We start from the raw sequence: 16,062 nt of genomic DNA on the forward strand, positions 1-16,062 counted from the left end.
CTAGGGCTCAAGGATACCTATCGAAGAAAGATAAGCAGAGGCGGGGGACAACATGGAGGTGCGAATGTTGGGGACTTCCTGATATGAGAGCTAGAAGGGAGGAGAAGAAACGGGCCAAGGTTATGGATGTTAGTGGTACAGGTGGCAAAGTTGATGGTGTAATCGGTGATGATGAACTTGCGCGTGGGAAAAGGACTTCAAAGAAATGTGATTGTGGGGCCAAGTTATATGCTAGTGTGAATGCAGAGGGGCTTTGGGTGTTGAGGAAGGATATAGTGGAGCATAACCACAAAGTGTCTCCAAGTAAGGCTAAGTTAGTGAAAGAATACCGTATGAAGAATTACACAACCAATGTGAAAAAGAAGTTGATTAATTATTTTGAAGAGGGGGTCTCGTTTTCTCAGATTCATGGTTGCCTTGGAATGGACAAGGGTGTTGAAGAGAACATGCCTACTGTCAAGGATCTACAGCACGAGATCTACAAAGAAAGGAAGGCGCGTTTGCAGCTAGCGGGTGGTGATTCAGCTTCGATGATGGAGTACTTTGCGAAGATGCAAGCTGATAATTACAATTTTTTATCACACACACCGGCTTGATGCGGACGGTTGCCTGAAAGATGTCATGTGGGTAGATGCTCGTAGTAGGGCAGCTTATGAGTACTTTGGAGACGTAGTGTGCATGGATGCCACGTATCTCACTAATGAGTATGACTTGCCTTTCATCAATGTTGTTGGCGTGAATCATCATGGGAAATCAATTCTACTAGGGTGTGCTTTGGTTTCACATGAAGACACGAACACGTACGCTTGGTTCATTCGACAATGGTTGGCTTGCATGGGTAATAAGCCACCAAACGCAATTCTGACTGACCAAGCTGCTGCCATACGCAAAGGCTTGCTATTGGAGATGCCAACTGCTCGTCACCGATGGTGCATTTGGCATATCATGCGAAAAATTCCAGAAAAATTGGGGAAGTGTGATGGGTAAGCAACACTCTTATTTGACTTGGTTTGTGTTTATGGATTGATGAGATATTAATTTTTTTTGTATTTCCATATACACTTATGTGCTCTGCTTACTTGGTGATATTGTACTGACTTGATTTCTATTGCAATAGGTGTACTTGTTGTTTAAATATCTGGAAATGTAGAATGTTACTTTATTTCTATTGCAATAGGTGCACTTGATGAATAATTTGGAAAGGTGTTTTATACTATTTACTCTCTAATGGGGGAACTGAATGATACCGTATGTTAAGTAGTAGTAGTCATTGGTATCTGGAATTTAAGCATATGATTCCCAAACTTGTTCAATTTTTGGACACATGTTTATTATCATTTGTGCAAGATGGTTTTGCAGGAACTTAAGGATTTGATTTCCCTATCTGTCTGTTAAACAGCAGCATACATGGTTTTCTGCAATTTGAAGATGATTCCCCTATATGTCTCATAATTAGGAGTACACAAGGTTTTTTTTAAGTTTAGGATATGATTCCCCCTGGTAAAAAATTGGTTGAATAATGTGGACAACTAATACCCTTTATGCTACAATGGGGAATGAATTGTTAAAGTACACACTGTCCTATTTGTGTGGTAGTCAGTATATACATACATTTTGCTGTAATTATGCCACTTTCTTGTTTGGAATTCTAAATTTTTCCTCATTTACTTGCTTAATGGGATGCTTCAGTTACGCAAAGTTCAAAAGTCCTTTGAAGGCTATTGTTTACGAGAGTTTTACAGTCGAGGAATTTGAGGCTAGATGGAACTCCCTGATTAAATTGCACAAGCTTGAGGAAAATTCTTGGCTAACGAATCTTTTTGAATAGAGGCATATGTGGGTTCCTTGCTTCATGAAAGAGCACTTTTGGGCTGGAATGAAGACTACACAACGGGTTGAAAGTATTAACAGTTTCTTTGACAGTTTTCTTGATCGTAGCACGATGATGTTCGAGTTCCCAATGAAATACACAAGGGCCATGACTAAGAGGGTAAAGGATGAAACTAATGCAGACGCAAGGTGTTCGAAGTACTTACGTCGTCTAGTTAGCGGGTTCATGGTTGAGGAGTTTTTCCAGAAAATTTATACAGACACAAAGTTTCAAGAGATACAAATTGAGTGCTCACGTATGATGTATGTTAATCAGAGGGGTGAGCGCATGGTTGGAGATAATGTAATTGAATACACGTTGGAGGATAGGGTTTGGATAATTCCAGAAGGAACTAGTGAAGAAAAACTTACTGAAAGGCGCAGGAACTACTGTGTCACCTTCAACTCAATGACAAACAAAGTGACGTGCGATTGTCGGAAATTTGAAACTTTTGATATCCTTTGCAAGCACAGCAATCGGGTACTTGACCAGAACCGTGTGACTGAGATTCCACAAAAATATGTACTGGATCGTTGGAGAAAGGATGTTGTTCGGAAGCACACACGTGTGAAGGTGCCTTACTACGACCCAACTTAGACTATTGAGGTTAAACAGTTCAACAAAATGATGTCTCTATTCGAGAGCATTTGTGAAGAAGCTTCCACAGCTGATGAGGAGACTGTTACCCTAGTTTTAAGCAGGTTAAATCAGTTATCTGTTGATGTTAGAAAGAGGAAGCTTGATTTCCTGCAAAAGCAAATTCTTCCATCTATGCCCAATGTAAACATTTCTCCTTCAGTGATCGGTTCAAATAATGCAGAGATCAATCCGTCCTCTATTACGAAGCCCTCTGAAACTGGAAGTCATCAACAGAACAGTGGAACTGTGAAGGATCCAAAGAGCCGTAAAAGACCTCGTGGGCGACCTAAGGCGACTAGGTACAAAACATTAGCTGAAATGGGATACAAGCAGCCGAAGAATCCGGTTAGTCTTTGTAAATTTCCTTTTATGAATGAAGCTTACATTTATCACTTATGTATCATGAATTGATTAAATATTGTTCAATTAATTCTTTGCAGGTGAAGCGCAAATTGCCAATGTCCGATGATAACTTAACCCGGGGTGATGAGTGCTGTGTTGATCTTTCTGCTGATGAAGACCTCGTTGAAGTGAATGTTGTTGGATCTACTTCACTTTCTGAATTGTTGTGATTAAGGTTTGTTAATTGTTGGGCTTGTTAAATAGTTCATAACTAATGTTGTTATCAGCTTAACCCGACACTACTAGTTTTCCATCCGGAATTAATTTATTTGAAGGGCGTTTCTTGTATTGTATTAGTTGTATCATCTGTATCGTTTGAGGGTTGACATTGTGTTTGTTGACATTTATCGTTTCAAAATTAAGTATGTTTGTTTCACCTTATTGAGTTGTGATTCATTGCGTTAATTTGTATACTACCTGCACTAGTTTTCCCATAACTTTGTTTTGGTATCGTTTCCCGATCCCTTTATGATCCCATTTTTCAAACATAATTGTTTTTGTTTTGTGTGGCATGACTTGAATAGTATGCTGTAAATTATTGTAGGTGACAACCATTTTTTATAAGCTTTTAGAGCAGCAATAATCGTTAGGGTCAATATTGTGTAATAGTAACAGTATACCGTTCTTCATTCTATTTAAATCATTCGGTATGATAAACTGGCAGATAACAGCTATTTTAAATAATTTTCTAATTAAAAGGAAGTGCTTGACTATTTTTAATAATATAATATATATAAATAAAGTAGGCATTTTTGGAGAGCATTGAGAGCGCCACATAAGAACCAAGATATATTTTCGACCAATTAAAAATTAGATTTTTATTTTATTTTAGAATTAAAAAAATCACTCGCCACCTAAACAAAAGTGACGAATGGAATTTTAAATTTCTGCCACGTAGGTAAAAACGACGAATAGTAATTTATTAGGATTTTAACTATTTAAGAACACTAAATTTTTTCATTTTTATTTGTTACAAAACTAAAAAATATCTTTAGATATTAGGATTTATATTATTTAAAAAACTAAAAATTATCTTTTGATATTTTAAAAATATAAATTATCAATTGATGTTAATGGTTTTATGTAAATATCTGATGATATGATACTTTCATACAAAATTTTAAAACTTATAATGCAAGAAAAAAATTAAGAGATCACCAAAAAAATATTTATATACAAAAGGTATATAAAAATTCGTGCATCGCACGCCACATAAGCAAAAGTAATATTTTGACCAATGAAAATTTAGATTTATATATTAATTTAGAATTTTAATTTTCAGTCGCCATTTAAGAAAAAATTAACAAATGAAATTTGAGAATTGAAAACGAAAAATAGTAATTTAAGATTTAAATTATGAAGAAAAAAACAAAAATTATCTTTTACATTAGGATTTATATTATTTTAACAATAAACAGTTAACTATACGGCCCAAGTTGAATAGTACCCACACTGTAAATTTATGGACTAATGTTGCTATCGGTCCAAACTAAAATATTTCCGACAATGGGCATTATTAAAAAATGTGTAATGGACCTTCCACATTCACATATTTGTTAAAATAAAATGACACATGTTTTTAAATACACAGAGTATCAAATAATCCAACTTCATTATAATTGAAATTTTTGATTGGGCCTGGCCCAATAGATAACACAGTCGATACATAAGTCGAATACAAATACAATTGGGCTAGCCCAAATTGCATAATTTCAGTGCAGCCCACTGTTTGCCACAATATAACCCAGTCGTAAATTACAGAGGCTACTACCTTAAGACTACCATCATTAGCCGTCTAGATACAAAACCCACTATACCATACAACAAAAGCCAGTGGGTTATGTACATTTTACATGAAAATCCTTACGAAAAAGTAGTGCATAACATATAATTGAAGTCCAACATCATAAACTAAATTATACTAATCAAACATTAATCGTCCAAAAGGTTCCTAACACCAAACTTGTAAGCACAACTAAGGGATGTTGACAAAGGCAACCACCTCGTCTCCATTTTGCAATTTTGCACCTGCGATTGTGTCAATCGGAGTTAAGTACTTACGCTCATGCATAAAAACCACCTTGATCGGATCTGCACCTGCTGCTTCTGCCAATTTGTGAAACAAACCGACTAAGTGAGTGTCCAATGCTCCTGAAACCTTCACAGTGATAGGATCCCTTGCAGCCTCAGTAATGTAGAAGCATTTAACCCATGAGTTTAGATTGAGCACACTAGGCTGTAAAATTTGGTTATTTCCCAAAAAAAAACAATTTTAAAATTAATATAAACATACATGCGTGCCTTCTGTAGACATAAAAAAAATCAATTTTTAAATTAATATAAACATAAAAGACAACTATTATATAATCATAATTAAGCATAACACAAAAAGGTTAAATAGTTGTACCTTGCCCAAAACATAGATGACGTCACAACTCTTTACGCCAACCTCTCTTGGTTTTTCTGTAGACATAATGAGTCTGTCGTCGGACCATTTCATTAGCCTTATCTCACGGGGTAGGACATCAATTTTTTCGGCTTAGTCAGAATAAATGCCGTGAAATGTTTCGTTGGAATGGATGTTATACATAGCACCAACATCACCCGGCTTAAGGCTACGAACGACCAAAGAGTGATTTTGGTTTCCTTCAGCAGTCACAGGTGGGTCCGCAACATCGAGATCAATGTCCACCGGCACCAAGTTCAGTTGTTCCTCCATGTCTGGAGACCTCATCACGTTGGTTGCAACGACCGGACCTTGTAGCTCCTCTTTGACTGGGAATTGTTGTCGCTTTTGAATGTCGATGGCAGCAGGGAGGAATTTTGAAACATCATTGGCCTCAATAGATGGGACCTTTGTGTTTCTGAATAGTGCTGGGTGAAAATTTGTTTCCTCTACAGGTTTAACACATGGTATTTCCCCTTCACCTTTATGGTACGGGAATTTCAGAGCTGCTGCTGTGTCCCAGGTGATTGTTTTGTCAAGTAAAGACCTTTTCCGGCGGTACTTGTTAACTACTTCTTTTGCCTTGTCGTAGTCCTTTTTGGTGGGTGTTGTGTTTTTGGATGGTTGTTTCGAAGAAGATCCATTGTCGTTGGGCGTACTCATTTTTTTTATTTGTTTTTGTGGAATAGGGTTATTTGTGTTTACTGGATTTAGGTTTAGGTTAATACCTGTCGATCCTTTTATAGAGAGGTTACATTATAACCTAGGAGGTCGATCAAACCATGCGATACTATTTCCATTCCCTCCAACCTTATTTTTTTTTTTAAAAAAACATTTGCGCCAATTTTCTGGTATATGGCGGTTAGGAAAACGTACAAATTTTTTGTTACAGTAAATTCCATTTACTTTCATACATACATGAGCGTAAAATTATTATTAACCAAAACACATTGATTAAATCACTGTTATATATAAAAAATCATTGTTGCCCGTATTGATTAAACCTTATTGTTAAAAATATAATAAATAAAACTGCGTACGTGATTTAATTTTCCAGAAATTATATATATATATATATATATATATATATATATATATATATATATATATATATATATATATATATATATATATATATATATATATATATATATATATTACTTTGACTTCATGGTTTTAAAAACCTAAAGTCGTTCAATACTATATATAAAACGCTATTAATTAGTAACATGAATATATACTCGTGTAACTCCTTTACTTCATTTATAGAATCTGAAAAAATATTTTTATTTATTTAAAAATTCCGTTTCATATATACATTTTTTTTGTTAAGAGATTTTAAAAAATCTCAGTACGAAAATTAAATATACATTCCCTTGTGTTCCTCGTACTTTAAATTAGAATTATAATTTACTCCATTGTGCAAAATAAAATCACTCCTTATACTCTAACAAAACAACCAAAAAATGGTGATTTTCCCCATTTGTGGATCATATTTTCCAATTGAAATAAAATTATTTCGTACATTGTCTTTTCCAGGTTAATACTACCTTTGTTTCTTCCCGGTTCACATGTACTCCTACTTATGAAATAATATTTGGAAACTAAGATGTTCCATTTAGGGGTAAATGCTTTTTGTTTATTGGCACCTTATGATTCTAACTTGCCACAAAAGCTTGAGTTGTAAATCGGGTCTACGGTTCGATTTTCGGTTCGGTTTATAAGTGTTCGGTTTGTAATGGTTCGGTTTATAACGGGGTTAAATAAGTAACGAGCTCTGGTTCAGTTCGGTTTTACATACAATCTAGTCATTTTGGTTTTATATAGGGTTTCTATTTGGGTCCGATTGTAAACTGATCGGGTTGTTATCAGTTCTGGTCAAAATCGGTTGGAACTCATACACGAATTCAATCCAAATGACTGGTGGTTACGACTCATACACGAATTCAAATGAGGATCAACTTACAATCAAGTTATGAGTTACACAAGTTAGGTTCAATAGGTAACGAATACTAGAACACTTTGTAATTTGGTTCCAGTGATAATTAATTTTGGTTCAAGTTGGGTTAATTGAATAGTAGGTTGAAACGAGTCAATTGCCTCAAGTGATAATCAAGTCGGGTCATATAGATAATGGACTTATTGGGTAATAAAATATAGTTATAGTAAAAATTATAGTTATATTGTTATAGTTGGTCAGGTTACTATCAGGTACGGCAGTACTCGGTTCTGGTTGCTCTTTCTCGATTTAGGGTTGCATAGGTTTGCTAGATAACGGGTACGGTTTCTTATCAGTTTTCAAACATTTGGATCAGTTCCGTTATAGGTTTAAAAACTCGGTCAGGTTATTTACCGTTTTAACATAACAGGTTGTTAAATGTTTGGTTCCTTTTCGGAACACTTCGCGGTAAGCAGTTCGGGTCGTTTTTTGACACTTCTAACATAGAGTTTTTTTAATTTTTTTATGCACAATTGACTTGGAAACTAGTATTTGACTATTACCATCAATACTTCGAGCCACTCTTTGAAATGACTACACAGTTCAGTCTACACCATCAACTGCTCAATATATCGCAACCCTAACCTAGGTATATGCAGTCTGTTTTTACATCAAATACCATAAGTTGGGGTGGATTATCCTTCTAAATCAATCGAAAGCATCTGACACAAACATATCATACCCCTGTACAAAAGATTTCCACTTTTCAAGATTAAGTCTACATGTGACCTACATGTAATCCAAAATACGATAGGTGTGATCACAAGGAATTGAGTTTGTGATTAGGTTTATAACTAGAATTATTGTTATTTTAAATTAATCGTCTTGTTGAGTTGTTATTAACAGCCCGAGTTTAAAAGACCAATTCCAAACATCGGTTTTTATAAAATTGAACCAACAACGTGTAACTACAATACCTTTTACACTCACTAAATTAATGTTTAACTTATTTTTCATTACTTGTGGCGGTTATCCCTTTTAATTTATTCCATTCGCTACTTTAATTTAACCTATCACAAAAGATAGTGCCCATAAACGTTGACATTATTATTCTCCTGCAACATTTATAATTGAATTATAAAATAGTGAAGTCTAAATCCTATTCACATCAACTTTTATTTTAATTTTAATACCATAGATTTCTTAAAATAATTTCCATTTCCCTTGTTTTTTGAAGGATCTTCTTATTTAAATTCAGTCCAAACTGTTATCTTAATTTAGTGTTGTGTCGTAATTTTAATAACTCTTTCTAAAGAACCAAAAATACCTATATATAGGGATTTCCTTTTCAATAAATCCAAGGTCAAATTTTATCTTTTATGATTATTATATCCAATAAGTAGACTATTTTGGTTAATATGTTCCCCGATTTATTCCAGTTCACATCTTCTTTTAATTTTGAATAAATATTTCGTTCCCCTACGGAGTTACTTCTTTACCTTTTAATGTAACGTTCCGTGTGAAACCAACAACAGTGGCCTTTTCTTTTTATTGCACTCTTTCTCCTCCTCATCCACTTAAATCAAACGATTGAAATTATTAAAAATGTTCTGGACAAAGTTTATTTAGCCTACTCCTATTTATTTTAGATTTGTTTATGTACAATTGGCCTAGTAACTAGTATTTGACATTTACCATCAATACTTCGAGCCACTCTTTGAAATGACTACACAGTTCACTCTACCATCAAATGCTGAACATACCACAACCCCTAAACTAGGTAATTGCAGTCTCCTTTTCCATCTATACTATAAGTTGGGGTGAATTATTGTCCTAAGCCAATGAAAAGAGTCTGACACAAACATATCATACCCCTGTACAAAAGGTGTATGCACTTTGATTTTTTGGATTTATTTGCGAAAATGTGTAATTATTAATTTATTATCTTTATAACAAATTTACGGGGTGCATACCCAAGACAAGTATATCTCCTTATAACTACGAATCCCTCATAGATAACACAACAAGGAACACATCAATACGACAATACCCACCCTATACTAGGTCTATGCAGTCTCTTTGTTGAACCTAACCAAAATATTTCGGGGGTTATCATTCTTCTTTATAGGTGACACATCCATATCACATCCTTGGAGCATAGGTATCTAAAAGTTTTTATTTTGGATTTTGATGTATTGTGTACGAAAAACAAGTAAATCTGGATTCTACTAAAGAAATTCATTATTGTTGTAGTCGTTTTGTTTGGTGATTTAAAAACAGCTTAAATTCAATTCGAATTCCAACCGGAAAAAGTGTAAAACATTAATGTAATATTTTAATATGTTTTGATTAATCATACACCACAGAGTTACTTGTTTCACAATTGATAATGGAGTGTTACTCAGTACGAGTATATAATTTTGTTAATGGCTGGTTGGGTATAGATTCTCATCAATTACTAGTTCCACATTATTTGAGGTTAAACATGAATAGATGACATTAACCTAATTAAAAAAACAACAATGTGTTTCGTTTTAAAAATAAAGTCGACTAAACCAATAAAATTGCATGAGGATTAAAAGATTTTTTTTTTTTTGTGATTGAGTATAAGTTAAACATTCTAGCTTCGTATTTGAATCAATTAGAGTTGCAATGTATAATTATATTATTTTAATCACCCACACCTAGTACGTGACTAAATAATCTCAAGGCCAATTCACCCGATATCGAGGCCAAAAAAGTAAACAGAAGTACGAGATGATGTACTAAAGGAATCCAATATCAGAAACATATTAACATCACCATACATAAAAGTAGTGTTAAATTAAGTAGAACATACATAATACTAGTGTTAAATGACTAGCACATTAATAACCCGTACACATACCAGCTAAGCTCATGCTCCTACTAACATAACATTACAAAATAAAAACAATAAAATTACTAGAACCAAACATAATTAAGTTACAATCACTTGTCTTAAACGATAATATTCAGTAATTAGTCACATTAGGTGACGAAAATCATCACTCATGCTCCTACTGTAAAGGACCTAATCGGCCGCCACAACAAACTCCCTCCTCGTTGGCTTCATTGAGCACCACTGGGCATCCTGGCAGCTTCTGGAAAACCCTATAGGAATGTTTTTGAATAAATTAATAAATATTTATATTAAATAAATTCAAACCATATGTTGTGTTAAAGAATTTGCAATTATACCTTTACCATTACATCCAATATTGGTTGTCGGCCCTGAGCCCGAAATCGGGCATGGCAGTACAACAATTTCCACCGCCATAACAATGCCACACAGCCTGAATGAGAATCCATTACTGAGTGACAGAAAGTGAAATTTCCAGGAAGCCTAGGAACAATCTCACTTAAGCTATGTACAGTGTTTCTTGTCTCTAAGAGGACCACTAACCCCGGGTTATAGATTTCGAAAAGGGTTCGGAAGTTTGAAACAAATGAGACCCTCCCCACATCTCGCACATTCCAGCAGGCCAGAATTGTTCCTGGGGGAACAGGAGAAAGGAGTCCTGTTTGCGGAATGTAGTTGCTACTAAAGGGATCCACTAGTAGAGTGTGGTGAGTTGGGATAACAGCAGCGATCTGCTTAAAAACAAGCAAATGGAGGACGTTATGGAAAGTGGGTAACTTAACAATCTGAATGGCATCTGCAAATGTTGCCATGGAGACCTTCAGAGTCTCAGTTTCAGAATTTATGAAGTAAGGTTCTTGCTCTAGATCAAGAACTAGGCTAGGGTCTAATAGATGCATGAGGTAAGGTGGGACAAGGGTATTATGTGTTTGTGGTAGATCATTTGAAATGTGCCACGCAAACAAAGCTTTGAAAGCTTTGTGTAAGGGCAAAGTGTCTGTAAGGCTTGGAAAATGAGCTGGGATCAGCGGACCAGATGCATTTGACGGCATCATCTTGTATGAAACTCCCGGCACAAATTTTTTGTTGGGATGAAGAATAATATCCCAAACCTCTTCTCTGGTCATCCTTTGGGTCACGTGGTTGCCTTGTTTGTAATAATCAAAAGCATTGAAATCCATTTCGGGGTGTTGAGTTACTTGTGGAGCATTGAGGAAGGTGATAACTGGGTTCCCTGTTGTTGGGTCTCTTTGTAGGGTGGACATGTTTAGCTGAGAGCAGCTGGTAATAGATATCAGTTTGTATTTTTTAAAGTTTAGTACAGGTACCAGTTACCCTAAACCCAAGGTCCTTATTTATAAGGGACTAATCCTCGTAAATGAAGTCCTTCATTATGAATAGACCCACAGTAAGGCATCTCAAATTTTGAAGGGTTATATTCAAAATGTTAAAAACCTGTTTTCAATAGAATGTAACAATTAGGAACAAATTCACTATTTGATTTCACAATAAAACTTCAATATTATTTTTTATTAGACAAGTACTTGACTACAAAAGAACTAAACTGTTGTACCTTAGCTTCATGATACAATTATAATACCAATAACTGAATGACAAAATCTTGGTTGGGAGGATACAATTATAATACCAATAAATACAAAGAATAAATTCATATTTTGTCCATTACCTCATGATAGCTAAACATAAATATAATAATCAAGTAGATACATATTTTTCCATGAGTTTTTGATATATAATTAGTTTCTTCCACATTAGGGAATGATTTCAAAAAATAATTCTACTCGGTATCATATATTTAGCTTGAAATTAACAAAACATTAAATTGCATGATCATCCTTGTCTTAAAATTATTAATTGTATGGCAAAAAAAATAGCAAGGATCATGTTTTCAAGTAAACGTAATGCTTAATACTGGGGGTCCCATACCTTCCAACTCAACATAAGCCCTTTCACCAAGTTCAACTCCTTCACCCGCAATCATTTTTGACACTCCTTTCTTGATGGTGCAAGCTATAATATTCTTGTTCATATCATAGTATATGCGCATCGTTGCTGTCCACCACTGACTGACATACAACTCTACTGGAGTCTCTTCTTCAAGATCTCGGAAGTGTGTACATGCAAAGGGTAACAGAATGTTCTAAGTTCAAGTAAACAACAATCTGATTTAAATTGGATACACACAATGAAATAACAGCAATCAATTACAATTTCATAACACAATAGGATTGACTTACGATTCTAGGTTTGTCCATATAACCCTTGGTGAATGTGAATTCAAAATATGGTGGTTTGAATAAAACCTCGAAGGGCACATACTCCGTTGACTCTACGTCACTTTCTGGACCATAATTCTCTATTACCACATGAGGTTCGGCTACGGTAATTTCTTTATTGTCACGCCATATCCTAACCCGATATAGCATTCCATCATCATCCTGTAACACTAATAGGATCCTGTCTTCCAATACTAAATTGTTTGCGATGACAAATTCACTCCATCCTTTACCTAATAAATTTTTAAACTTTCCTGGACCCGTAAACACGTTTAAACCGCACGGTGTACAATTTCTTCTCAGTGTCGCGGTTTAGTCGTAGCACACCATCTCCAATACCTCTTTTAGTCCAAGTTTCTTGCACCTCTATATTCATACGGTTTGGAATACGCTATTATAAATGTAAATTATCTTAGTACAAATGCTCTAAGGTGTAAAATGATTCTCGAATGTAGAGGTACAAAATCATGTGCTACACTCACCACATTTGATAAGCTTTGAGGAGTATCAAGTGTGAATTCGAATCGCCAAATTGACATTGTTCTGTTTAAGCATTACCATTGTTAGAAAATTATATACCTCTACCATAACAAATTAACTGTTCACATTGATAATTACCAGGACAAAATGGTAGATAAAAAATGTAACAAACAACTAACCCGTAGTCCAGTTTACAAACTCAATCTGTAAAATTAAGAATTACTCAGTTAACATTCTATTCAGCAACTGATCAATCTAATCAATTTTGTTATGAATTATACAGCAACATGAAGTATAAGCTTCAAGCCAAAACAGAGGAGGGTTTAGTCCCACCCACTAAATGTTTATGAATAATAATTTCATTCATCATCTTTGTTTATGATCGAAATCCAATCCCCGCCCCAGGCAACATGTTTATTTGGCCACTGATTTTCCAAGACTGATTCCAACAATTGACTATCTTACACAAATTACTAGAAGAGGAGGGTACAGCGGAATTAATTCGAGTACACATAACTAAGTTTCGGGCATAACTTAACAAATCCACCCCTTAAACGCAGAACACATCAAAAACGAAGGATGTTAGATTTATAAGCATTATGAAAATAAGTCGGACAGTCGTTATCAATCAAACGCAATTACTTTAATCAATTTTGACAATATAATTGTAATTATATACAACCATAGTAAAGCAATTGAACTACAATTACAGATGACAAGGATGACATTCGTACCTGGTCGGAGTTGAATTCACTACGATTCGCGTCTCCCACCACTGAAAGAGGTTTAACTGCGTTTGTCTTTTGGGGGAATCTGGGAATAAGGACGGTGGAGTTAGGGTTTCTGCTTAATTGATAAACTTATTAATTGAAGATGATTATTTTTCGCACGCGTAAGTAATGGGTGGATAGCTCTCAGTCGCTTTATATTCTACCTATGTACGTGGGGTTTTGTGTGGATAGGGTGAATTCATTTGCATTTGACATAAGACAATTGCCATTTTATAAAATTTTAATATGTTATGTGTTTTATAACACGAGGGAACCCCGGTTAATCTCCGAGATTAACAATACAGGTTAATCTCCCCTCACAACTTTATGCATTTGTTTTCGTGCCACTTTACTTTTTCACTTTTTTATTTAAAAAATAACAATAAAACAATATATTGTGAGAGGAGATTAACTTTTCATGTCAATCTCAGAGATTAAATTGAATTCTCCCTTAAGAAACCTTGTCTTTGTGAAAAATTTAGATTATTAGATAAAACTTGTTTCGGAACGCTATTTTACTAAGTCGGTAGCCCGGGTGTTGCTTTCATTGATGTTAAATAGAGGTGTCAATTTGGATAACCGGATGGAGTTTGGGTCGGGTATAGTCGGGTCGGGTATATTAACGTCGGGTCTCAATTATGGTTTTCACTAGGATCGGATCGAATCGGGTCAAATTCAGGTCGGGTCAAATTCATGTCAGGGTATAACGATTACGGGTCGGATAAGGGTCGGGTCAACTATACAGATCGATTCAGTTTCATTTCGGATATATTTGGATCGGGTTTTAAACGGAATTATCCAGGTAACTCCGTGTCTGATCAATTTGGGTCAGGTTGATTTCGGATGGGTCAAGTTCGGATCGGTAAAGTTCTGTTCAATTCCTTTTTGTGTTTGGCTGGATTTTGGTCGAGTTCAAAAAATTCATATCCACATAAGGTTATTTTTAATCTAGAGATATTGTTTACAAACCACGCAGTTTAACTTTTTCGCATCACATCAAGGTATGTGTAATTTTTATCTTTGAGGGAAATTGAGATTGAATAATTATCGATAACTTATCATACCTATATAACAGAGAAGTGAGACGGAGCTAGTGATATATTGACGAACAAACAGTATATTTTTTAAAACTTTAATTATTTTGCTTTAATAATTGTTTGTTATAGGTTGCATAAGACTAGTAGGAATGTAATTTGAATTGATATAATTGGTTGTAGGTGTTAGGGAAAAGAATTATTAGTTTAGATTTATAGGGAGATATATTCACATCATTAATCTCAGAGATCATTTATCATTTCAGATGAGGGAACCCCGGTTAATCTCCGAGATTAACAATCCAAGTTAATCTCCTCTCACAACTTTATGCATTTGCTTTCGTGCCACTTTACTTTTTCACTTTTTTATTTAAAAAATAACAATAAAATAATATATTGTGAGAGGAGATTAACTTTTCATGTCAATCTTAGAGATTAACTTGAATTCTCCCATCATTTAGAAAATGATTAAATTGTGAGAGGAGATTTATTCACATCATTTATCTCAGAGATCAACTTGAATTTACCCTCATTGAACTCCCCCTTAATGTTAAGGTTTATTAGATTTTGTGGAATTTATTAAAGCTTAGAAAGTAAACTTAATACTCCGGATTATTTCTCTGTAGTCCAAAAGTTAACTTCTAAATAATTAGTAAATATCCCATGGACACTAAGTAATAATTTAGGTATTTGGAACTTTCATTATTGTAGAGTTATTTAATAATCCAAACATTAATATATTAGTCTTGTTTGTCATGGTCACTAATTAAGGCCTTTAATCATTGCAAATAATATACAAAGGAGGTAGAAATTATTAACTATTGGTTGCCCCGGGCGTTGTCTGTCTAATCGAGTGTTTGATGTAATTTTAAAAATTGAGATAAGAAAAATAGATTCGTAAAATGAAATGATATCTCTCAGATGTAGTAATAGAAGCTAACATATTCTACACTACAAGAAAATAACCTTTTCGTAGCGATTATTTTAACCTTTAGTATCGATTGTAATTGCAACAAAAGCTTTCCCAACGAATGGTTATTCGATACAATATCCCCCGTTGTCTTAGCCTTTAGTAGTGGTTCTCAATATCGCTGGGGTTGGCCTCAATAATCGATACGAAAAACTACATCCAATTGTGGTGATTATTGTAGCGATTAAAATCGCTATAAATGTTTAACTCATTTTCTTCAAAAAAAAATAAAAAACATGCGTATGATCTTTACAAGATTCGAACATGCAACCTCAAACTCTTATATTAAATGTTTCACCAATAAGCTATGACATATTTTATGTATTCTTTGTCA

The 16,062-nt window shown here is 34.5% G+C and overlaps 1 protein-coding gene and 1 pseudogene across 1 annotated transcript; both read left to right on the top strand.

The window, feature by feature from the left end:
* The first annotated feature begins 621 nt into the window (after positions 1-621).
* On the top strand, positions 622-1,828 carry LOC145633186 (protein FAR1-RELATED SEQUENCE 8 pseudogene; annotated as a pseudogene).
* Positions 1,829-1,834: 6 nt separating this feature from the next.
* Positions 1,835-2,467, top strand: LOC145633187 (protein FAR-RED ELONGATED HYPOCOTYL 3-like). Its single transcript, XM_081685464.1, has one exon. The coding sequence runs from the start codon at positions 1,835-1,837 to the stop codon at positions 2,465-2,467; it is 633 nt and encodes a 210-aa protein (XP_081541590.1).
* Positions 2,468-16,062: the final 13,595 nt, after the last annotated feature.

Source organism: Chenopodium album, chromosome 5 (genome assembly GCF_948465745.1).
Source record: "Chenopodium album chromosome 5, dcCheAlbu1.1, whole genome shotgun sequence".
Lineage (NCBI taxonomy): Eukaryota > Viridiplantae > Streptophyta > Magnoliopsida > Caryophyllales > Amaranthaceae > Chenopodium > Chenopodium album.